At 44.4% G+C, this 24,633-nt stretch overlaps 3 protein-coding genes across 5 annotated transcripts; all 3 read left to right on the forward strand.

The window, feature by feature from the left end:
* Positions 1 to 1,216: 1,216 nt before the first annotated feature.
* Positions 1,217 to 18,152, forward strand: LOC117739327 (zinc finger protein 8-like). Of its 3 annotated transcripts, none has more exons than XM_034545674.1 (3): positions 1,217 to 1,743; positions 4,419 to 4,795; positions 17,048 to 18,152. In XM_034545674.1, the coding sequence occupies exons 1-3, from the start codon at positions 1,551 to 1,553 to the stop codon at positions 17,195 to 17,197; spliced, it is 720 nt and encodes a 239-aa protein (XP_034401565.1). In that variant the 5' UTR covers positions 1,217 to 1,550; the 3' UTR covers positions 17,198 to 18,152. The 3 variants fall into 3 exon arrangements, with proteins under 3 accessions (XP_034401565.1, XP_034401564.1, XP_034401563.1); XM_034545673.1 differs by lacking the exon at positions 17,048 to 18,152 and adding an exon at positions 5,228 to 5,342 and having other exon boundaries at positions 4,419 to 5,111; XM_034545672.1 differs by lacking the exon at positions 17,048 to 18,152 and having other exon boundaries at positions 4,419 to 5,751.
* On the forward strand, positions 13,569 to 17,050 carry LOC117739308 (zinc finger MYM-type protein 1-like). The gene is made up of 3 exons (XM_034545634.1): positions 13,569 to 13,665; positions 14,300 to 16,447; positions 16,869 to 17,050. The coding sequence occupies exons 1-2, from the start codon at positions 13,620 to 13,622 to the stop codon at positions 16,435 to 16,437; spliced, it is 2,184 nt and encodes a 727-aa protein (XP_034401525.1). The 5' UTR covers positions 13,569 to 13,619; the 3' UTR covers positions 16,438 to 16,447; positions 16,869 to 17,050.
* Positions 18,153 to 21,824: 3,672 nt separating the features above from the next.
* Positions 21,825 to 24,062, forward strand: LOC117739349. The gene is made up of 6 exons (XM_034545705.1): positions 21,825 to 21,963; positions 22,563 to 22,708; positions 23,049 to 23,113; positions 23,482 to 23,646; positions 23,744 to 23,848; positions 23,946 to 24,062. The coding sequence occupies exons 1-6, from the start codon at positions 21,847 to 21,849 to the stop codon at positions 24,023 to 24,025; spliced, it is 678 nt and encodes a 225-aa protein (XP_034401596.1). The 5' UTR covers positions 21,825 to 21,846; the 3' UTR covers positions 24,026 to 24,062.
* Positions 24,063 to 24,633: the final 571 nt, after the last annotated feature.

Genomic DNA, 24,633 nt, shown 5'->3' on the forward strand with positions numbered 1-24,633 from the left:
TGGGGAGCTCGTTCCACCAATGAGGAGCCAGCACAGCAAACAGTCTGACTTTGAGTGTTTAGCTCGAAGTGAAGGAGCTACAAGCTGATTGGTAGAGGTTAGACCATGTCCTGGTGTGAGGTTAGACCATGTCCTGGGTGTGAGGTTAGACCATGTCCTGGGTGTGAGGTTAGACCATGTCCTGGGTGTGAGGTTAGACCATGTCCTGGTGTGAGGTTAGACCATGTCCTGGGTGTGAGGTTAGACCATGTCCTGGGTGTGAGGTTAGACCATGTCCTGGGTGTGAGGTTAGACCATGTCCTGGATGTGAGGTTAGACCATGTCCTGGGTGTGAGGTTAGACCATGTCCTGGGTGTGAGGTTAGACCATGTCCTGGGTGTGAGGTTAGACCATGTCCTGGTGTGAGGTTAGACCATGTCCTGGATGTGAGGTTAGACCATGTCCTGGGTGTGAGGTTAGACCATGTCCTGGTGTGAGGTTAGACCATGTCCTGGTGTGAGGTTAGACCATGTCCTGGGTGTGAGGTTAGACCATGTCCTGGGTGTGAGGTTAGACCATGTCCTGGGTGTGAGGCTAGACCATGTCCTGGGTGTGAGGCTAGACCATGTCCTGGGTGTGAGGTTAGACCATGTCCTGGGTGTGAGGTTAGACCATGTCCTGGGTGTGAGGTTAGACCATGTCCTGGGTGTGAGGTTAGACCATGTCCTGGGTGTGAGGTTAGACCATGTCCTGGATGTGAGGTTAGACCATGTCTGCTCACTCAAAGCCCTGAGAGTGAAAACCATCATGGTTATATTTTGACATCACACCACACAGGTGTAGTAGTGAAGACAGGTGTCATACACAGGGTTCAACCTACATGACCTCTACAACTAAAAAACTCCCAAACTATTTTTGCAGCAACAAAAACAGATGAAATATTAGATGTATTATTATTATTATTATACTCTGATACCAACACTGTATATGTGTATCTTCCGTTTAAATAAAGGTTGAATATCATGTTACCTTTTTATTTGATGACATCTCCATGACGTCGGAGCCATTGAGGAAAACAACATATTTATTAAAACTTGTGTTGATAAAAGTGTGTTCGATGAATTCCATTCTTTAAACTGTGGATTTCTTTTTGTCATTTAGCTTCCTGCGAGTGTTCCTGGACCTTTATTCTGAAGCGCGTCTGCCCCGGAAGTTCTCTCCTCCAACGTCACACAACATTAGCAACATGGCGGCCGCCGTCAGCAGCAACATTGTCGTCTCGTTGTTGCGTTGCTAAAGTGTCAGTTAGCTCCTTCAGTCCTGATCCAGCAGAGTCTCTGTATGTCTGGATAAACCTCTGAATGGACTTCTAGAGGTTCACCTTTGTTTCTGGATGTTGTTCCTCGGACTCATCTCCCGGTAGCCTACAAAGATATTCAAGTTAGCTTAGCATGCTAACAGACCGACGGGGACGGAAGTCAGCAACACAGCGCTAGTCCCAGTTTAAAGGAGAGCAAACGGGCTTTGTGACGGAGTTTGTGTGGAGGAAACGTTTCTGTCGTTGTGTGAAGATGTCTAAAGTCCAAATGCTGAGATGTTTAGTCAACCAGCGACTAACTGCGGCTGCGCAAGAGATATTTGGGCTGTTTGAAAGAACCATAGCAGAGTACGAGGAGGAACTTTGTAGTTCCAGAGAGGAGAACGAGCGACACCGGAAACGACTGGACGCTGTGTTCAACCCGGAAGTCCGGTTACACAGAGCAGGTTGGTTCTCTTAACAGCTGGTCCTGCAGAACTCCTCAGATTAAATTATTATTCTACATTTCTGGTAACAGGGTTTATAAGTATGTGATCTTAAAGAGTGTGTACAATAATATTACTATATTGTGTTTCTGGTGTTACATTTCTTACCAAATTGATCAAAATCTGCACCGCTTGAGATTAATTTACGTTGTGAAACAAAAAGGTTAAAGCTTCTGATCTATCGCTTTTACTTTTTCAATAACCACCGTGTAGCATCACAGCACTTCCTGCTTCCTCTTCTCTGTTGACCATAAAACTATCAGCACATTAAAACTGTTGACTCGGTGTTGACGACCCAAAGGTTCTCGATTGCAGCTTCAGGATCTTGTGTTGCAGCGGCCCTCAAACCTTCTGCTCCACGGACCGGTTTGATGATGATGTAATGGAATTATACGACTGGCATGTCTTGTTAGACCTTAGTGCAGATAAAGGACTCATCTCTGTACTGGTCTTGTTAGACCTTAGTGCAGATAAAGGACTCATCTCTGTACTGGTCTTGTTAGACCTTAGTGCAGATAAAGGACTCATCTCTGTACTGGTCTTGTTAGACCTTAGTGCAGATAAAGGACTCATCTCTGTACTGGTCTTGTTAGACCTTAGTGCTGATAAAGGACTCATCTCCGTACTGGTCTTGTTAGACCTTAGTGCAGATAAAGGACTCATCTCTGTACTGGTCTTGTTAGACCTTAGTGCAGATAAAGGACTCATCTCTGTACTGGTCTTGTTAGACCTTAGTGCAGATAAAGGACTCATCTCTGTACTGGTCTTGTTAGACCTTAGTGCTGATAAAGGACTCATCTCTGTACTGGTCTTGTTAGACCTTAGTGCAGATAAAGGACTCATCTCTGTACTGGTCTTGTTAGACCTTAGTGCTGATAAAGGACTCATCTCTGTACTGGTCTTGTTAGACCTTAGTGCAGATAAAGGACTCATCTCTGTACTGGTCTTGTTAGACCTTAGTGCAGATAAAGGACTCATCTCTGTACTGGTCTTGTTAGACCTTAGTGCTGATAAAGGACTCATCTCTGTACTGGTCTTGTTAGACCTTAGTGCAGATAAAGGACTCATCTCTGTACTGGTCTTGTTAGACCTTAGTGCAGATAAAGGACTCATCTCTGTACTGGTCTTGTTAGACCTTAGTGCTGATAAAGGACTCATCTCTGTACTGGTCTTGTTAGACCTTAGTGCTGATAAAGGACTCATCTCTGTACTGGTCTTGTTAGACCTTAGTGCTGATAAAGGACTCATCTCTGTACTGGTCTTGTTAGACCTTAGTGCTGATAAAGGACTCATCTCTGTACTGGTCTTGTTAGACCTTAGTGCTGATAAAGGACTCATCTCTGTACTGGTCTTGTTAGACCTTAGTGCTGATAAAGGACTCATCTCTGTACTGGTCTTGTTAGACCTTAGTGCTGATAAAGGACTCATCTCTGTACTGGTCTTGTTAGACCTTAGTGCTGATAAAGGACTCATCTCTGTACTGGTCTTGTTAGACCTTAGTGCTGATAAAGGACTCATCTCTGTACTGGTCTTGTTAGACCTTAGTGCAGATAAAGGACTCATCTCTGTACTGGTCTTGTTAGACCTTAGTGCTGATAAAGGACTCATCTCTGTACTGGTCTTGTTAGACCTTAGTGCAGATAAAGGACTCATCTCTGTACTGGTCTTGTTAGACCTTAGTGCTGATAAAGGACTCATCTCTGTACTGGTCTTGTTAGACCTTAGTGCAGATAAAGGACTCATCTCTGTACTGGTCTTGTTAGACCTTAGTGCAGATAAAGGACTCATCTCTGTACTGGTCTTGTTAGACCTTAGTGCTGATAAAGGACTCATCTCTGTACTGGTCTTGTTAGACCTTAGTGCTGATAAAGGACTCATCTCTGTACTGGTCTTGTTAGACCTTAGTGCTGATAAAGGACTCATCTCTGTACTGGTCTTGTTAGACCTTAGTGCTGATAAAGGACTCATCTCTGTACTGGTCTTGTTAGACCTTAGTGCTGATAAAGGACTCATCTCTGTACTGGTCTTGTTAGACCTTAGTGCTGAGTCAGTGGGAGCCCTGATCTGGTCCCGATGACCAACACCCGCCGTGTGTTCTTTATGTCGTCTCCTCCGTCACTGAGTTCTGGTCTCTGTCACTGCAGAAAACCTGCTTCACAAAGACAGGATGTGGAAATGGAAGCAGGTTTCAGTGCTTTGTTGGCGATCTCAGGATATTCTGAATCCAGAACACCGGCAGAGTGGTTGTGTGAAATGTACTTTAGAGGCCACCGTCATTTGCAAACTCCAGCAGTTGATCTTCTTCTGGACGGGCTCGATTCAGCGGGTTTGGTCACAAATGGGTCGCAGATCCATTCGTTCGCAGTCCGTGGGTCTTCTGTGGTTGATAAGAACCGCTTCTGTTGATGTGGTGACCATCGCGTCTGTCCGGTTTCTTCTTCTTTGGTCTCCTCATTGGGCCTCTGGTGTTCTGGCAGAAGTAGTTTGTTTACATCAGCTGAACACAATCAGAAAACAGTCCGTCAGATTATTAACTATTTAATCACTACTCCGTTTATGACCATACAAACTTCATCTGATCGTTTGCATTATTATTGGTTTAAGTTCAGTAACGTGTATGAGCTTCTGTCCTGCAGACCTCCAGCAGCTGTTGGTGGTGAAAGAAGAGGTTCCCCCTAAGCAGCAGCACTGGAGCTCCAGCCTGGACCAGGAGGACCCAGAGACCCCAGACATTAGAGAGGACCAGGAGGACCCCAAGCCCCCACACATTAATGAGGACCAGGAGGACCCAGAGCCCCCACACATTAATGAGGACCAGGAGGACCCAGAGCCCCCACATATTAAAGAGGACCAGGAGGACCCAGAGCCCTCACACATTAAAAAGGAACAGGAGGGAGATCAGCTTCAAGGTCTGGAGGAGGCTGGTATCAAGTTCTCATTCACTCCTTTGAAGAGTGAAGATGATGAAGAGGAAGCTCAGTCCTCTCATCTTCATCAAAGACAAACTGAACAGATGGAAACAGAAGCTGATGGAGAGGACTGTGGAGGACCAGAACCAGACAGGAAGTCAGATCCAGACAGACCTTTACACCTCTATAGTTGGGACATGGCCTCACAATGTTACAAACAAGTAACTGAAGTCAGTGTTGATTGGAATGAGCCCAGTGAACCTCAGTCAGGTTTAAACTTTATGAAAGATAATGAGTATAATTCTTATGAGAAACCATTTCGCTGCTCTGAGTGCGGTAAGCGATTCAACCAAAACTCAAATCTTAAGACACACATGAGAACTCACACCGGGGAAAAACCTTTCAGCTGCTCCGTTTGTGGTAAGAGATTCGGTCAGAAGGCACATCTGCAGAACCATTTGAAATGTCACACAGGAGAAAAACCGTACAGATGTTCATTTTGTAATAAATGTTTTGCACGCACTGAACATTTACAGTTACACATGAGGACCCACACGGGGGAGAAACCATTCAGCTGCAACGTTTGTGACAAAAGATTCACATGGCTTGGTCAGTTCAAAAGCCACAAGTGTCGTGAACTCTGGACCGCCCCGGGGGCGGAGCAGCTTCAAGGCCCGGAGGAGTTTCACACCACCGAGCTCCCATTCCCTCCTTCGAAGAGTGAAGATGATGAAGAGAGTCCTCAGTCCTCACAGCTTCATCAAAGACACGGAGAGGACTGTGGAGGACCAGGACCGGCCAGGAACTCGGATCCAGGGAGTCTCGAGTCACACGGACTGCCATGTAACTCATTCATTGGACAGTTCTGGTGACGGCGCCTTGTTGTTAAATTTGTCTTCACTTTAGTAGAAATGTACAGGAACATCCATCAAAGGGAGAACCACTTGTGTCGCCCAGTTTCAGATTGTGGGAAAGAGTTTGTCAGTTTGCATTTAGCATTAATTGTTGCAGGTAAAAGTCCTGCATTGAAAATGTTCCTTCAGTCAAAGTATGTAAGAAAGAAGAAGAAAAATAATAATTATATATATATATAGTATTATAATATTTAATTGCATCCAATAAATTAAATCTTTAATGGAACATTACAAAGTAAAGCAAGTCTAGACTTTCACACACATTATTATTGTTTGTATTATTGTCGTCAGAAGTGTTAGTATGAATGGTTTTAGTGAGTTGTCTTTCCTGCAGACTTCCAGCTGCTGCAACTTTACAAATTCAACAAACAAGTTAATCGTTGAGCTTTTGAGCTGAACTTTATGCTAAGCTAGGTGGTTCCCAGTCTTTATGCTAAACTAGGTCGTTCCGAGTCTTTATGCTAAGCTAAATGTCAGCTGATTAGAGACTTTAGGAAGTGCTGAGGATCTGTGAGGAAGTAGTTTGGTGTCTTGAGCTAGATGGTTGCGAGTCTTTATGCTAAGCTAGGTGGTTCCCAGTCTTTATGCTAAACTAGGTCGTTCTTAGTCTATATGCTAAGCTAGGTGGTTTGCAGTCTTTTTGCTAAGCTAGGTGGTTGCGAGTCTTTGTTAAGCTAGGTGGTTCCGAGTCTTTATGCTAAGCTAGATGGTTGCGAGTCTTTATGCTAAGCTAAATGTCAGCTGATTAGAGACTTTAGGAAGTGCTGAGGATCTGTGAGGAAGTAGTTTGGTGTCTTGAGCTAGATGGTTGCGAGTCTTTATGTTAAGCTAGGTGGTTCCCAGTCTCATCCCCTTGTACACAGCGTTGATGTTGGCCTTCCAGTTCAGTCTGTTGTCGATGTTGTCTTTAAGCTAAGCTAGGTGGTTCCCAGTCTTTATGCTAAGCTAGGTGGTTCCCAGTCTTTAAGCTAAGCTTGGCTGTTCATAGGCTTTAAGCTAAGTTAGGCAGTGCACAGTCTTTATGCTAAACTAGGTGGTTCCCGTCTTTAAGCTAAGCTTGGCTGTTCCCAGTCTTTAAGCTAAGTTAGGCAGTGCCCAGTCTTTATGCTAAGCTAGGTGGTTCCCAGTCTTTATGCTAAGCTAAATGTCAGATGACTAGAGACGAGACTTTAGGAAGTGCTGAGGATCTGTGAGGAAGTAGTTTGGTGTCTTGAGGAATCCTGATAACCTCAATAACACGCCAGCAGTTGCTTCCCTCACGAGGCTTCATTTGCTCTACTGCGCCCTCAAGTGGTCAACACGTGTAAAGCAGGCAGAGTGATACAACGACCCCAGGGCAGTGGTGTGTGAAGCTATGAGTGAATGAATGAATGAATGCTGTCAGCGATACATTCATTATGAACTTATGAATACGGTATATGTCTCTATGATACAATGGCGGCGTCAAAGGGGAAAAGGTTTATGATGTGACCGCAACATTGTATCCATTTATATTTATTAATTACAACGCGCGAACCATTTCCGGAATCCGTCTCGCGAGACTTCGTCCGTCCCCACATACGTCATCAACACGCGCCTCGTGCCGCGCTTCACGCACGCCTTCTAAAAGGACTCGGCACGTGCTCGGAGCCGCGACACGAGAGGACACGTGACTGCTGGTCGGAGCAGAGCAGCGATGGACGCCGCTTCAAAGGCCGCAGGTCGGTGCTTTGTTCTTTCTCCTCTCGTGGGAACCACGTTCACGTTTCGGGGAGTTCGTGTGACGTCAGCGTGAGCCTGTTGCCCGCAGCCGGCGCGCGCTGCTCCTCCGCGCACGTGTCCGTTTGTTTCACGGCTCGTTCGGAAACACCGAGCTTCCTTTGTGTTCCGCTAGAAACCCGGAAAAGCACTTCCGTTCTGTTTGTTGTCTGAATCCAAAACGGAAGTGCTTAAAACGAATGTCAAAATAAAAGCCAGTGATAGATATTCTTATTTACAGTCTTCTATGATGCAAACGCATTGCAGGGCAACGTTAGAAGATTAATTAATTAATCAATATAAATAAATAAACCTGGATATGTTAACAGTAGTGACTACAGGCAGTTTAATATTCATATTCATGTAACGGAAGCGTGTCCCGTCTCGGCCAGATTTGAGCTAACATTCGAATAAAATGTCACTTAAAATATTGATAGAAATGATCCTATCACGTTTTCAGCTGATTTAATGGTGTTAAACTAAGCTTTAACTTCTTACCTTTCGAGCTAAATATGGTTTTAATTGTTTGAGTTATCTTTGCCTTTACTAGAGCCAGTTAAAGGACGCTATCGTCGGTAAACTAGCCGTGCGCTGGGCTTGTCCTGATCCGGCCAAACTTCTATCGTCGTAGTAAACACACGGCGCTTCTGGTTTTTCGGGGATATTAACTTGTTACACGGTCACCAACATGCTGTCAACATATCCGGGACCGTAGTTCTGTCCTTCACAATAAGATATCACGCTTCAACAAGTCCACACTATGCAATAAAAGCTCCGTAGTTTCCATTTGAGTCTATACCACCACCTGCTGGATGTTCTGTTAAACTCTTCTCATGTCACCAGCTCGTGCATGACCTTTAAAAATGATGCACACACACATCTTGTATATAACAATTACTATCAACACAGTGCAGAGTAAGAGTTCTATTACAACTAAAAGTCTTCATGATTGAAAAGCTACATTGTTAAAGCAAAAGACAAATGACTTGTGCACATCTTGGAAAAGATGATAAATATTTATTTAAATACAAGAGACAAATACAAAATACAAAAGAGACAAAATACAAGTAACATTTAAAATAATCCTCCTAATCCCAGCGCGCACTCACACAAACACACACACACACACACACACACACGTGTGATTCCACGTGTGGCAGCGGTCACACTGGACCCACGACTCCAGTCCCTCAGAGCTCTCGGGAGGGTCGGGTTCTGCATCGGCCACACAGAAAATGATCAGATCTTCACGCGTTGGCATACAAAGAAAGTTAACATTAAGTAGACTACCGGTGGATGTCGTGGGTCCACAGACGAGGAGCTGGATGATGAGCTCTCTGCAGGTTGGGACGCTGTATGAACAACAGAAAAAGCATAACCATGTTTTGTTTAGTCTTCATCGTGACTAATGTCACCATCATGCTATAATGTTTTTTTTCAGGTTACATAAAACATTTACAGTGAGAGGGAGAGGAAGGTCTTTGGTCACATCCCGCTGCCGATGTTGAAGGCTCTAAAATAATAATCATATTTTATTATAACAATACTAAAATACCTAATGCATTCAGATTTATGTGTGAATCCAAATGCAAAATAAGTGTGCGCTGACCAGGAGACGGGGGAAGGTGGCGTGTCCCTCAGCAGGCAGCCGGGGACCGTGGGAGGCACAAGAGGGGACGGAGCGGGATGAGGGACCGGCGATGGAAAGTCCGGAGCTGGTGGCCGAGGTAGCCCCGAGGGACACTGGTCTTCTGCAGCTGGGGCCGGAGCCGCCAGACGGGGTAGAGGAAGTGGCTGCCGGGCCGGTGTTTTCGGCCCGCTGCTGCTCTCTGGCCTTTCTGACCAAAGCTTGAGCCTCCCTCCTCAAAGCTCGGTCCTCCACTTCCTCAATCACATCAGACATCTCCTGGGCGGTCAGTAAGCTGGCCGTGGTGACGCTCCTCCTGACCTTACCGGTGTGGCGGTTATAATTTATTTCGGCCAGGAGGTGGGCCAGGTCAAGTGAAATCCAGCCTGATGTCACCAGGGGATGGGTGATGTAAGGATTGGGAGGGGAGGGGGAGAGGTAGGTGGAGGTTGGTTCTGGGGATGGGGTATATGGGGTGGATTCAAAAGATGGGGTAAAGGGGATGTTGGGAGGGAAGGGCGACATCAGGCCCAGTCCAGGAAGATGCTGATGGGGTTGGCGGAGGAGGTGAGGAGGGCACACACCCGTGACCAGTCAATGGCCATTGGGTCCAGAGGGTAGAGGCCACACCTCCTGAACCCAGTCACCACCACTCTCCGACCCTTCACCGTCTGGTAGGAGTCTCTTAGGACCCTTGAAAACTCCTTCTTAGAAACCAAGGAGGAGTGGCTCACTGCCGACAGATCTCCTGTAACACCAGAGAAATCTGCCTTCAAGGGTCCAAAGAAACTCTCATCCAAAGGCTGAAGGATGTGAGACGAATGAGGTGGCAGGCACAAAAGAATGACCCCCTCCCTCTGTGCCGCCCGGACCAGCTCTGGATCCAGGTGGGACTGATGTCCATCCATTAAGAGCAGCAGCGGGCGCTCCTTCATAGCGAACTTCAAGAAGTGCCCGACAAACCACTTCCTAAACAGCTCACTGTCAATGTACCCTGCTGGCGACTTCCCGTAGAGGGCATCGGGAACCCCTTCCTTGTTATAGGGGCCCCCTGGATATACCCGGTGATGTGGTCCCTGGTTTGTTGGACCTGCCTGTAACCATGTTTAGTCCCCCGGGGTCCAGCTGAGTCCAGCTCGTTGCAGTTGTATACTTAACGGGGTTTCTCCCTCAACCCGTGCTCCTCCAGGCTGGTGGTGAGGAGCCTAAAGTACTCCTCTATTGGCCCCCTCTTGGCACAGGATGCCCTCCCACGGTCAATGATGTCTGGGGTCCAAGCGGTAAGGCGATGGTGGTGCCGCTCCCGGAAGTTAATCCACCACGGGAAGTGGTCCCTCCTTGTCTCCCTCTCCCTCTTCCGGATTTGCCGGATGTTTGGCATCTTCAAAAAAATTAATTTTGGCAGTCAGAAATTAAATTCAAAATTAGTTTTAAATGTCTTAATAAGGTTGATTAATTCTATAAATTGCCAGTTCACCATGTATAGACACATGCATATTTACCACATGCTTATACATATATGTATATATATTTACCGTACCCAAGATTTTTCTATATCCATCTTTTCTTTTCTTGGTCCTCCTGTAAAGGAAAACACTCTCACACAGACACACGTTACCTTTCTTTCTCTTCTGCTTCTTTCTACTCTTTTTTTCTTCCTTCTCTTCCTTCGTCTTTTCAGGCAGGAACATGAACCACACAAGAGAAATTTACTTAACAATATTACATTTTATGAACTTCATATATAACCTAGTACTGTATTATATTGGAGGTTTATCTACACAGACAACATTTCTAATCATAAGAGCTGCTGACTTTCAACAAATGTACGGACATTCTCTCTCAAACACACACACCAACATTATTTGCATAATTTATAAGATAAGATAATTGTGCATGAATATACTTGATGTAGCCTGGCTTATGAAAAACATGTTATTATGTCTGCCTTTGTGTTTTCAGAGCTTTAAACCAACAGCTGCCTCCTTTATGGTGCTGCGATTATGTGTTCGTTTTTCCCGCTGACGCAACATTTTATTTTTTTTTCATCCGCCAAACATTTCCGCCGAATCAGGCCAATCATAGCTTTTGCTGTCCAGGTCAGGCCACCGGTACGCTATATATGTACACAGCAATAATCAACTTTTCAATTAATCGTTGCATTCTTTAATGCAACACAGTTCCTAATATAGTTGGATCAGAGTAATGTGTATGTGTAGTGTTGTTGCTGTTAGCATCATATTCATATTTCCACCTTATTGTGCTGTTTCTTGAGTAGAGTCTGTATGAGGAGAGGGGGTCTGGGACTTGAACCGGTGACCGTGACATTGCCCATTGGTTTGTGGAAGCCTTGAGTTAGCATTTAGCCCGTCGCCATTTCTATTTTTGGTCATCGCCATTTTGTTTAGAGGGAGGAGCTAAGTACAATCGAATACTGAATGTTACATTAAACGGTGATGCCGTGAAAACACTGAAAGGGTTAAAGTTGTGAGAAGAAAACACAGACAACTTGTAGCTCCGCCCCTAAAGCATCCCCTGCTTTATGGTCTGTTTGACTCTAGATGACCATAATTTACTAAATGAACATCATTCTGTATTGAAGAAGACTTGAAACTAGAGATTGAGACCAAAAACTAATGTTTACAATGTTTACTGAGGGAATACATCAAGAGAAGTAGAGTCATTTATATAGACTTCTATACAACCAGAGGAGTCGCCCCCTGGTGGTCAGGAGAGAGAATGCAGCTTTAACACATGAAGCATAGACTTCTATACAACCAGAGGAGTCGCCCCCTGGTGGTCAGGAGAGAGAATGCAGCTTTAACACATGAAGCGTAGACTTCTCTACAACCAGAGGAGTCGCCCCCTGGTGGTCAGGAGAGAGAATGCAGCTTTAACACATGAAGTATAGACTTCTATACAACCAGAGGAGTCGCCCCCTGGTGGTCAGGAGAGAGAATGCAGCTTTAACACATGAATCGTAGACTTCTATACAACCAGAGGAGTCGCCCCCTGGTGGTCAGGAGAGAGAATGCAGCTTTAACACATGAAGCGTAGACTTCTATACAACCAGAGGAGTCGCCCCCTGGTGGTCAGTAGAGAGAATGCAGCTTTAACACATGAAGCATAGACTTACTATACAACCAGAGGAGTCGCCCCCTGGTGGTCAGGAGAGAGAATGCAGCTTTCACACATGAAGCATAGACTTCTATACAACCAGAGGAGTCGCCCCCTGGTGGTCAGGAGAGAGAATGCAGCTTTAACACATGAAGCGTAGACTTCTATACAACCAGAGGAGTCGCCCCCTGGTGGTCAGTAGAGAGAATGCAGCTTTAACACATGAAGCGTAGACTTCTATACAACCAGAGGAGTCGCCCCCTGGTGGTCAGGAGAGAGAATGCGGCTTTAACACATGAAGCGTATACTTCTATACAACCAGAGGAGTCGCCCCCTGGTGGTCAGGAGAGAGAATGCAGCTTTAACACATGAAGCGTAGACTTCTATACAACCAGAGGAGTCGCCCCCTGGTGGTCAGGAGAGAGAATGCAGCTTTAACACATGAAGTGTAGACTTCTATACAACCAGAGGAGTCGCCCCCTGGTGGTCAGGAGAGAGAATGCAGCTTTAACACATGAAGCATAGACTTCTATACAACCAGAGGAGTCGCCCCCTGGTGGTCAGGAGAGAGAATGCAGCTTTAACACATGAAGCATAGACTTCTATACAACCAGAGGAGTCGCCCCCTGGTGGTCAGGAGAGAGAATGCAGCTTTAACACATGAAGCATAGACTTCTATACAACCAGAGGAGTCGCCCCCTGGTGGTCAGGAGAGAGAATGCAGCTTTACCAAATAAAGCTTTGGCTTCACTTTAAAGAACTGAAGGCTGCCACTCATCAGATCCAGATGCTGGTCTGTGGTCCTACTCTTCATAGGGTGACGCTCTAGCATCAGTTTCAGACGTGGTAGTTTCCACTCATTACATGCAGTGTCTTTAAAAATATACTTCACAGGAAGTTGGGTCGAGGAAACCTGGTTGACGTCAACCTGACGGACAAACAGCTGTTTGCTGGATGAAAGTCCTGTGATGGTTTACACGAGATAACAAACACTCGTAGTTAATGGCTTTGTTTGTTTGTCTTTCAGCTTCTACTTCAGACATCCACAAGTGGATTGTTTTCAAAGAAGATCAGCAGGACTGGAGCTCCAGTCTGGCCCAGGAGGACCCAGAGCCCCCACACATGAAAGAGGACCAGGAGGACCCAGACCCCCCACACATGAAAGAGGACCAGGAGGACCCAGAGCCCCCACACATTAAAGAGGAACAGGAGGACCCAGAGCCCCCACACATGAAAGAGGACCAGGAGGACCCAGACCCCCCACACATGAAAGAGGACCAGGAGGACCCAGAGCCCCCACACATTAAAGAGGAACAGGAGGACCCAGAGCCCCCACACATGAAAGGGGACCAGGAGGACCCAGAGCCCCAACACATTAAGGAGGAACAGGAGGAACTCTGGACCAGTCAGGAGGGAGAGCAGCTTCAAGGTCTGGAGGAGGCTGGTATCAGGTTCTCATTCACTACTGTGAAGAGTGAAGATGATGAAGAGGAAGCTCAGTCCTCTCATCTTCATCAAAGACAAACTGAACAGATGGAAACAGAAGCTGATGGAGAGAATTCTGGAAGACCAGAACCAGGTACTGTATTTAAGTATTTATAAAGTCTGCAACTTTATACTTCACCTCCACTCAGTGGTGGGCCATCAGGGCCAGCTAAACCTTCTTTGCTGGCCCAGAATCACAAAGTTATAGCTATTTTACAACTTAAACTTTTTACAAATACACTGCATGTATTATAATTATTTTTCCATATTTTCTCATTGCACACATCCTGTCTTCCTCTGCTGCTCTGCTTCCAGTGCAGCTTGTTTTAAGGAGAACTTTTATCCAATCAGATTTCACCTGTATGTCTCTCTATGTAAGAAGAGAAGCCTTTTCTGTAGCCCTTGCAGATTAAAGTACATGGGGAAGTTATGGTTGATTGTCATCGTCTTCAACCAATCACATCTTTAGTTTGACATGCTGGGCGTCTTCTTTGACGTGCCAGAGCTACCTCTGCAGCCTGTATGTACGTCAGCATTAAAGTGCGCTGTGATTGGTCAGTGGACCAGCGTGACTTTTGTCCAACAGAAAGCTAGCTAGCAGAACTCGTTGGTAGTAGTAAGAAGAGTTCAGGTTGAAACGTATGTAAGATAAGTTATTCCTTTTTTCGTGTTTTGCTCAGTGTAGTTTATACCTAACTGTGTTTTTTTTAACCACTTAATGGCTGAAGGTGGCGGAGAACCGGACTTGGTGGAGGATTTACTGACAAGGCCTTTCTCACGGAGGACGTTTCAGGAAAAGCGGGAAATCTTAACAAAGGGCCGCCCAACCCCACATCTAGCAGCCTTGACCAAGCAAGTAAAATCATGTGTGCGTCACTTTCAGTCCACCAACTACGAACGATATTCCTGGATGACGGCATCGCAGAAGAGTTGCAAACTGTACTGCTGGGAATGCCTTTTATTTGCGCCTGAGCGTCTTGCCGCTTGGAGCCACGTTGGATTCTCTAACCTGGGTTGCCTTACCAAGGCTGCAACACGACACCAAAGAACGGCCGGACACCTGCAAGCCACGGTGCTCTTGAAAACGTTTGGGCGGACCCGAGTGGATTCTCAGATCAACAAACAAGTTTGCAGGGAAACGAAGCTCCACAACGACAAAGTTAAGAAGAATAGAGAAATACTGAAAAGACTGATCGATTGTGTCATATTTTTGGGTAAACAGGAACTCTCATTCAGGGGACCTGACGAACATGAAGACTCTACCAATAAAGGGAACTATGTGGAGCTCCTTTCCTTTGTGGCCGAGCACGACAGAGACTTCCACTTTCACCTTTCCACCAACAAAGTGTTTACCGGGACATCGGGCCAAATGCAAAACGACCTGATCAGTGCTGTCGCTGAAGCGATGGGAGAGGAGATCCGCCGTGAGATAAATCAAGCGCCCTTTGTGGGTGTTATAGTGGACGAAACCACCGCCGTGAGTAACACAGCACAGCTGGTGCTGGTGCTCCGCTATGTGACGGATACCGGCGTCAAGGAAAGGTTCGTCAGATTTGTGGACGTTACCGGCCACAAGAGAGCCGATGACGTTGCTGCTCTTCTCGTCCGGTTCCTGGAGGAGCACAATTGTCTGGACAAAGTCGTGGCTCAGTGTTACGATGGCACCGCGGTCATGGGGTCTGGACTTAATGGAGTGCAGGCTAAGGTCAAAGAGAAGGCTCCTATGGCTTTATTCTTGCACTGCTATGCCCATCGGCTGAATGTAGTGCTGACTCAAGGGGTCTCAAAGTTGAGAGAATGTAAAATATTCTTTTCACATCTCAACGGCCTCGCTGAGTATCTTTCCAGGTCTCCAAAGCGCACGCAGCTGCTCGATGACATCTGCCAGCGGCGTCTTCCTCGTGTGCCACCAACACGGTGGCAATACAGCTCCAGACTGGTCAACACGGTCTTTGAAAAGAGAGTTGCCCTGCAGGAGCTTTTTGAGCACATCGTGGAGCACCATGACGAGTACGACGAGGAGTCGGTGCGCTGTGCCGACGGCTACAAAGCCCATCTGGAGAACTTTGACTTTTGTTTTCTGCTGTCCACTTTCCACGGAATCTTTGAGTATTCAGATGTGCTTTTTGGAATGCTACAGAACCAACAACTGGACGTACAGTTCTGTCTGAAAAGAGTGGATGACTTTTGTGACACTATTGAGAGAGAAAAGGGACGGTTTGCTGACATTTTTGAGACCACGGTGCGTGGAACCGGTGCCCCAAGAGTCCGGAGAGGCCAAGCGGAGGGAAACATTCGTGCGTGGTACCAGGAACTCCACCACGATATCTTGGACAACATTCTTGCCCAGATACGAAATCGGTTCAAAGACCACGAGAAATTAATGTTTCTCTCCCTCCTCGACCCCCAACAGTTTCCGGCCTATCGGAAGAAATTCCCAGATTCGGCCTTCTCAAACCTCAAACAGAGCCACGGAGCTCTGTTTGAGGATCTGACACGGCTTAAAACAGAACTGACTGTCATGTACGCCATGGCTGGCTTTGAAGGAAGAAGCCCTGCTGATCTTCTGGCTTTCCTTCAGCAGAACCATCTGGTGGAGAGCATGCGTCAACTTTACGGACTGGCATGTCTGGCGGTGACGATCCCGATATCCACTGCCACTGTGGAGCGGACATCTTCAGTCCTGAAACGCATCAAAACTTCTTCCAGAAACACAACTGGGGCTCGACTGTCATCTCTGGCGTCCATGGCCATCGAGAAGGACCTGTTACTGGGACTGAAGCACACCGATAAACTGTACAGCCGCGTCACTGAACTGTTTATTAACATTAACAAAGAGAGGAGGATGGACTTTGTCTTTAAGTGAACAGCATTTGGTGAGTGAACTGCTTTTTGTGTTCCTACATCTGCAGTAGCATTGTGTTCATTTGTCTATGGTGTTGTTTTTATTATATAGTTAATATAATACTGCACATCTTGAGTGTATGGTGTTTTAGTGCCGGACTTTTGTTGAATTGTTTAGTTATAAAGTAATTTAGTTGATCACGTTGATGTGGGCTACATGCATTGTCCGTTAATGACGCAGCATCCCATCATACGAGTATTTATGTATCTGCAGTTGGTGTATTTGTAGGTGTTGCGCTTCATGTAACATTTTATTTCACGTGTCAAATATGAGGTGTTTACACAAAACAAATAATTAGCTGTGGCGTCATAATCAGGTTGAGGTTGTTCAACTGTAATAAGACGGCACAGAAGGCCATAAGACGTATGAATGTATTTCATGATTCTCCACAGATGTCCAGAAGCTGTTCGTGGTTCAGGTGGAGCTCCAGTCTGGACATAAAAAAAGAGGACCAGGGGGACTAGGAGGACCCAGAAACCCCCACACATTAAAGAGGACCCATAGCCCCCCCCCCCAAGATGATGAAGAGGAAGTTCAGTCCTCACATCTTCATCAAAAACTAACTGAACAGATGGAAACAGAAGCTGATGGAGAGGACTGTGGAGGACCAGAACCAGACAGACCTTTACAACCAGTTGCTGATGAGACTTCACAGTCTTCTGATTGTGAGACTGATGACACAGATCGGGAGAGACTGTTGTGTTCAAAACCCTTGAGGTAGACTCGAAGAAGGTCCGTAGACTAAAGGTTTTATAAAACAAAGTTGTGATACAGAGTATATTTCTCAGCTAAGGACACATAAGTTACAAAGGGCCACAGACCGGAAGCGGTTAACTGTATTCTGGTAAGTTATGCTCACCGAGCCAGAAGTAACATTCATTTTCATAAACCACAGTACATCGGCCATATTTGCCTCTGGTTTAGCTTTACAGCATTCGATTGGCTAAACGTTTCACAGACACGGAGTCGGCATCGGTTGGTGTAAAGATGGTGCACGGCGTCTCCTCGTCACCACTCTGCTCTCCTGTGTTCCTTCGCGCTGCCGCTTCCTTTTAAAGAAGTTATTGACAGATGGTTTTTATATTCTCCAGCTCCAAGATGGCTCCTGAGCTCGTACCTTCCTTTGTCCGCAGTGCACGATACAACATTCCTGAGTGAGTCTGTCTTTTTACGAATACACATTGACATATTGTAACTTACACCTAGACTATTCTTTAATAATTGATATTCATAGTAAATTATTAAATTCTACAAGACTTGGGAATCTCAGTCAGATTTAAACGCTCTGCAAAACAGTGAAGTACCTGTAAGTGAACTGTAATCCTGGACCAACATCAATCAGCTCCTCTGATTGTGCTGCACGCTTGGACCACAAGAGACACTCTAAATCCAAAACAGGAGTGAAACCATTTCAATGCTCTGTTGGCAAAATATTTGGATTGCGTCAACCTCTGAAAAAACACATTTATGTCCACACAGGTGAAATCATTTAGTTCAGTTGCTCAAGGTCTGAAACAACATTTAATTGTCCACACCGGAAACAGATTAGTTGTTGAGAGATGAGAGAATCTTTTATAGCAACAAAAAAAAGATTCTCATCTGTTATTTGAAATGTACTTCCATATTTTCCACAATGTTTGTAACTGCAGCAGCTTGTTTTTCTTTCTAAGCAGCGATTCGTTGTGATTTTATTTGTTTGCCTGTTTTTGTATTAATAAATCATAAGAAACAGAAACTTTGCCTGCGTGTATCACATACTCATAGTGGCCTTTTGATTCATGTTACATTTAGATTTGTATGACAAATATCCACTCGGATATAAATTAGGAAAACTTGTACACATTAAAAACCAAATACTCCTGAATATGTTTGTAACATGTTGATCAAGTACATGACTACATGACACAAGTTGCAAACACATGGCACCTCTTAGGCCCCCCCACCCCTCGGAACAGGTGCCATGGTGCCGGAGATCTGCCTCCTTTGGCGTTACTTAGGTGGTCTTAGTTACTCTCAGACAAATCTCTGCTGTCATATATTGTACTGTGTTCAGCCAACTGTTTCAGTAACTCAATAAAATCTAAGTATTTATTTTGTCAGTTAACAACTAATTTGATATTCATATTATTTCATGTTTTCCTGTGAATTAAAAATCGTATAAGATATATAAAATGTTCTTAAACATGTATACTATCTGTATTTAAATGCTTTTATTTGCTTTGATGACACCTCTTAATCTTAATGACCAGTTGAACAAAAATAATTATCTGCATTGGACAGTTACCAAAGTATGTCGATTTTATCTCTCTTTTATCACTTATTTTTGCTGTCTTAGAGTGATGTTTACTAAAAAATGTTACAAAATGTGGATCTTTCTTTATAATCAAATACATATACATATTCCCCCTTTTGCTTAGTTATCTCTGCTGTGAACTAATTTAGCGTAACAATGAAAGAGAGCACTCAGCAATTGTCTGGTCCTCTCATACATCATTTAAAACTGCACCAGATGAGGCCGACCTTCACTCTGGGATAACCAACATCAAGTGAAGGCACACCTAGCATAAGTGTTATGAGCTGAAAAGAGGAACCTAAATAAACCTCTCCTTTAGCTTGGAAATAGGACCAGCATCGTTAGTGTGAGCATCACATTTCATAACACAAACAGTTTTAGGGAGCAGTATGGCTTCTAGCAAGTCGGCCATGAGTTGGTGGTGTGTAATGGGCTCACCAGATGATGTCAAAAAACCCTCTGTTTCCACAGAGTGCCAAAATCAAAACTACACCAAAGGCATAGCGAGAGTCTGTTTTCTCAGCAGTGAGTTTACAGACAGGGTTTTGCCCTCTGCTGTGATCACATGTCCCAAATATGAAGCTTTAGGGAGAGCGAATTGCAATTTAGAGGCTCGCCTTGTGACCATTTGCAGCCAAAAACGTAAAAAAAACTATCTAATTTGCATGCTTCTGTGGAGCTGCAAATCATAATGTCATCAACATATTGTAGCAAGGCAGAACCATTTGGTAAGTGTACATTAGCCAAATCGTCTCTCAAAGCACTGTGAAATCACTGAATATCCTTGGGGACACCGCATCCAGGTGTAGCCTCTTCCTTTAAATGAAAAAGAAAACCAAAATTGACTGTTCTTGTGCACAGGTACAGAAAAAAATGCATTAGCTTAGTCAACAACAGACACAAATGTTGTTCCTGGAGGAATGAGTGACAGAATTGTGTGTGCAAGCATTTACTGCTTGTAAATCTTGGACAAATCGCCACCCAGTTGGTTCCCCCTTATCTTGTTTTTTCTTCACCGGAAAGATTGGGGTGCACACCGGTGAATCATCACAATTGACTATTACACCAGCTCAAAAACAGGTGTAACACCATCGATGGCCTCCTGTTTAAGTGGATACTGCTTCATGCATGACCTCAAATTAGATTGTGGGTGAACCACCAGAGGCACCCCCCCTTCACCAGTCCTACATCATATTTCAGACCAGTTTGCAGTCCGTCGTCATACAGCCATTTATACTGTGTTGTATGAAAATAAAAGGTTTTGTGAACCCTAACCACCAGTATTGCTGCTTCTGTATGGTCCGAGACTCACTGGGTAACGGAGGAAACCGTTGCAACGTTCAAGTGAGGCTTTTTCATTAATCCCCCTACATGGATCCAGCATAACTGAACCTTTATTAATATCGATTAGACTTCTTGTCCCTGTAAATCTCTTGACAAAAAACCTCGAGCTGGAACAAACATGTGAACACAAATAACACGTCTCAATTTCTGCAGTTCAGAAACAGACTTTCATCCAGTATGAATAAATTGAGAGACTTTCACACATGCTTTTATTTTCTTTACAGTTCACACAAATTACAGCTTAAATATTATTGATGTTTAGGGCTCTTGACTCATTCTTTGAGTCACTTTTCGGAAACAGAAACCTTCTTGTGTCCTTAATCAGTTTCAATGTAAAATATTCAAAATAAACAGTATCTTACTGTGCTCTTTTCTTCAGTTCTCAACTAGACCAAGTTCCCTGAGTCTTGAGGACATTAACATATATTCAGTAATGTAGGCCAAAGATAATTCAACAGATCAGTGAATGATTAATAAACAAACCCCACAGTATCCTGATTATTCCTACACCCTGACCTGAAATCCCCTTTGGACCTGCAGGGGAGTATGCTGGCAAACATTGCTCAACTAATTCTGGGGGAAAGCTTTCTAGTTTGTAAATACTGGAAAAAAAGAAGCCTACATAGTCCTACATTTTCAACCATCCATATTTCTCCAACAAGCAACATGAATATTTCTCCAATAGGCAACATCAATATTTCTCCAACAGACTACCGTCAATGTTTCTCCAACAGGCTACCGTCAATACTGCTCCAATCGGCTACCATCAATGTTTCTCCAACAGGCTACCATCAATGTTTCTCCAACAGTCTACCATTAATGTTTCTCTAATAGGCAACCATCAATGTTTCTCCAACAGGCTACCATCAATGTTTCTCCAACAGGCTACCATCAATGTTTCTCCAACAGGCAACCATCAATGTTTCTCCAACAGGCGACCATCAATGTTTCTCCAACAGGCTACCATCAATGTTTCTCAAACAGGCTACCATCAATGTTTCTCCAACAGGCGACCATCAATGTTTCTCCAACAGGCTACCATCAATGTTTCTCCAACAGGCAACCATCAATGTTTCTCCAACAGGCTACCATCAATGTTTCTCCAACAGGCAACCATCAATGTTTCTCCAACAGGCAACCATCAATATTATTGGGGTGAAATTGAGTTCAGAGATTTGGAGCCCAGCTCACTGTGTGCTACGTTATCATTGCGAAGTGCGGTGCATGAATGGACCGTACCCTTTGGGGTCCAGGTGAGGTACTGATCAGAGTGGGTCTCCATTGGGGTTCATTGTGGGCCCATAGCATGCTTACTGAGTGCCCACTTGGGAGTCACTGTGCACACTTATGACAGTATGTCTGAGGTCAGGCTGCGTGCCAGTTTGAGCTGGATTGAAGCCGTCATGTGCTGCTTTGTATACTCAGTGTGTTTGTGTGCGTTGGTAGATAAGGACAATTCAACAAATCAGTAAATAATTTGCTTAATACACAAACCCAGAATTGTCATTATGAAATCCTACACCCCGACCTGATGTACCCTTTGGACCTGCTGGCAAACACGTCCAACCTAATTCTGGGGAAGGCTTCCTCGTCTGTAGATACTGGGGAACAAACCAAGCCCCCAGCAGCTTCTTAAAAGGCTGACCAGCTCGGATGAGCCTCAGTCATTGTTACTTCTGTGACGAGCAGCTATCATCTGAGATCTCTGTGTTTTCCTTCACAGCTGTAGCATCATGAATCTGTGGCTCAGCACTCATTTCCTGGTCGCGGGGCTGTTTCTGAGCAGCTGGGCTCTGACACCTGAGGAATGCCGGCCTCTAATCACGCCTTTGTCTATGACGCCCTCCATGGTAAGTCTTCATCTGTCTGGGTTTGTCTATGAGGCATTAGCACTGAAGCAGAATTCAGCTATTTGGGAAGTTCCTCCTCAGTTCATGCCTTTAGCGTTGGCATTACGTTGAGTCAGAGCGCAGCAAACATTTCTAAGATGAACACACAATAACACAATGAAAAAGTACTTCAACCATTTGCCAAGAAGTGACTGTTTCTGCTCCAGGTAGTTAGCTAATGTGTTTGGATCAGTGCTGCAACTTGGGAACAGGTCAAATATATATGTATATAGCGTGCAGTGGACTGAATGTTTTTCATGCAGATGGTTCTAAGAGTCTTTGAGGATTCCGTTAGAAACTGAAAAATAATCACAAATCAGTGGCACAGTTGTGTTGTAGTGAAGCCCGAATATCAGAGAAAAGGACCAAACTCGGGGTAGTCGATATTGATAAAGACCTAGTCTCCTTCTGCTTCAAGGCTTTGTGTTATGCTCCACTAAACAGGTTCAAATGTAATTCATTTTAAAAGATTCAATATTAGAGAATTAGTCCAATTTTCAACCCATTATTGAATGATGGTTGTGTCTGCTTTCACTAACTGACTTCCTGTTTGTGTACAGATATACGGCAAGTCACACTTCCTCTTTGGTTACACTGATAATGAAGTTTACAACGGCTTCATGAAGAACATCGAGAGCTACAAGAATAATGTCATCCCGTCAACATTCGGCCCAAATGCACTTAATGTGTCTACGGAGAACAAGTTGTGAGTTGTTAACAATTTAACATGTACAGACAATGTACACATTCTGTAAATTATAGATCAATCAAAATACACTTTCAACATGTTTAGCATTGACATGTTTTCTCCACTGGAAGGACACCCTAAAAAGTCCAGGAGCAATATTTGTAATAATAGTAAAAGGACATTGACCTGAGAAGTAGTTTGAGGAAACAATTCCAGCTCAATGTCCACTTAGAGCTTTCAAACGGATCACTCAGTGTTCAGCAGTGGGAGGAATCTTAACTTTTGAAGCTCACATGGAGGAGAAGGTATACATGATGTTCGAAGATGAACTCAGCTCTTCCACTTGTCTCTTTCTCAGAAATGGAACCTGCCTGTCTTTAAACATGAACGCAACCGTTGAAGACAATACTCTAATAATGAAATGTAAGTTACCTGATCCAACACCATGCTGGAGTTTCTACATCTTTGTTGTGTTAGTTCTGTCAGTCAGAGAATCCAGCCAGAGAGATCATGTTTCTGATTATTAAAAGCTGCAGATTCATCACACATATCGTCCTGCTGACTTCAGATGCTACAGAGTTGATAGCATGGCTGTGGACTCTTTCAACTTCCATCATCACTGATTAAAACAAACACAACCTCTGCAGCACAGGGAAAGTGAAGAGAACCTCTGTCCTGTCTGAGGACATCGCTGGAATATATCAAACACAAAATATGTTTCTGGAAAGTCTACCAGAAGAACATTGGTAGATTTTCAGTGGAGATGATTAATATACAGTTTCTGTCCTCAGTCGACAACTTCACATCCCTGAACCACATGTTGCCGACCTGTGACGGCTGTCTGCTCTATAGCTTCAACCGCACCGTCACATACCTGGACAAAATGTACAAGAAGATGGGACTCAACGATGACATTACAGCGGAGGAGCACATCATGAGTGGTCTTCATCTGTTTGGTAGGAAGGAACAAGCCTGAGAGAAAACATGTCTAAATATAAATAAAACACATTTCATATGTGAAGCATTCATCCTGTTTTGTTGTTTTGTCTCCAGCAAGAGGAACAACCTTGAAGGACTCTGAGCTGGAACATTTCAGGAAGCAGGCGAGCTGCCTCGGCTTCAACAGAGAACCAGACTTTATCTACGACCCCAAGAACGGTGCTTCACCTTTTAGACCTGTCTGATTAAACTATGACATGAAGACGTGTGATGACAGACTGAACTGATTTCTTTCTTTTTGTCTCTCTGTCTGCAGATTTCTGTGCTGAAGGCGAGGGGCTGAAGATGATCGACGAAGAGCAACACTCATTAGATATTTCAACTGAAACTGAGTAGAGACAAAAAGTGACTAAAAACATGTCTTTTGTATTCATAATCTAATGAAACACAAACAGGTTTTCAAACTGTGGAGGTGTGGATGGAGAGAGTTGAGGTAAAGATACTGTGTGGAGTGCATGGGAGTGGACAAATAAGATTGCAAATGTATATATCATTCCTATTAGAAATCCGTTAACAATACACAGCAATGACAAAAATCACACACTACTACATTTAGCATAAAACATATGTTCAAATCACAACATGGCTATACCAAATGTCATATCTTTTATATATAAAGCCTCTATTGAGGTTTATCAATGAAGCTTTGAATGTCTATTGTCCTATGTTATGATGTCAACAACATTAAAAATGGAAAAGAAATATGATTTCTTGTTATTCTTACTGCTGTTAGATTGCTACTAGAATGCCTTGTTGTGAATTGTACTTTCTTGGTTCTTGTTCTGAGTTTGTACTCATGGTTGAATGCACTTATTGTAAGTCGCTTTGGGGAAAAGCGTCAGCTAAATGAAATGTAACGTAAAAGAGGCAAGTGAAGGAAACAGGGATGTGATTAAGAGACTTGGGATGTACCCTGAGTTGAGTCGCTGGCCAGATGTGGAAAT

The sequence above is a fragment of the Cyclopterus lumpus genome, chromosome 11, assembly GCF_009769545.1.
Source record: "Cyclopterus lumpus isolate fCycLum1 chromosome 11, fCycLum1.pri, whole genome shotgun sequence".
Classification (NCBI taxonomy): domain Eukaryota; kingdom Metazoa; phylum Chordata; class Actinopteri; order Perciformes; family Cyclopteridae; genus Cyclopterus; species Cyclopterus lumpus.

What these genes read in the sequence shown, in the direction of transcription:
- LOC117739349 (XM_034545705.1), top strand. Translation starts at nt 21,847, where the DNA reads ATGAATCTGTGGCTCAGCACTCATTTCCTGGTCGCGGGGCTGTTTCTG. An exon ending in CAATACTCTAATAATGAAAT is followed by an intron (nt 23,114 to 23,481) that starts GTAAGTTACCTG and finishes TTCTGTCCTCAG; the next exon opens with TCGACAACTTCACATCCCTG. An exon ending in TATCTACGACCCCAAGAACG is followed by an intron (nt 23,849 to 23,945) that starts GTGCTTCACCTT and finishes CTCTGTCTGCAG; the next exon opens with ATTTCTGTGCTGAAGGCGAG.
- LOC117739308 (XM_034545634.1), top strand. Translation starts at nt 13,620, where the DNA reads ATGGAAACAGAAGCTGATGGAGAGAATTCTGGAAGACCAGAACCAG. An exon ending in TTCTGGAAGACCAGAACCAG is followed by an intron (nt 13,666 to 14,299) that starts GTACTGTATTTA and finishes TAATGGCTGAAG; the next exon opens with GTGGCGGAGAACCGGACTTG.
- LOC117739327 (XM_034545672.1), top strand. Translation starts at nt 1,551, where the DNA reads ATGTCTAAAGTCCAAATGCTGAGATGTTTAGTCAACCAGCGACTAACT. An exon ending in AGTCCGGTTACACAGAGCAG is followed by an intron (nt 1,744 to 4,418) that starts GTTGGTTCTCTT and finishes TCTGTCCTGCAG; the next exon opens with ACCTCCAGCAGCTGTTGGTG.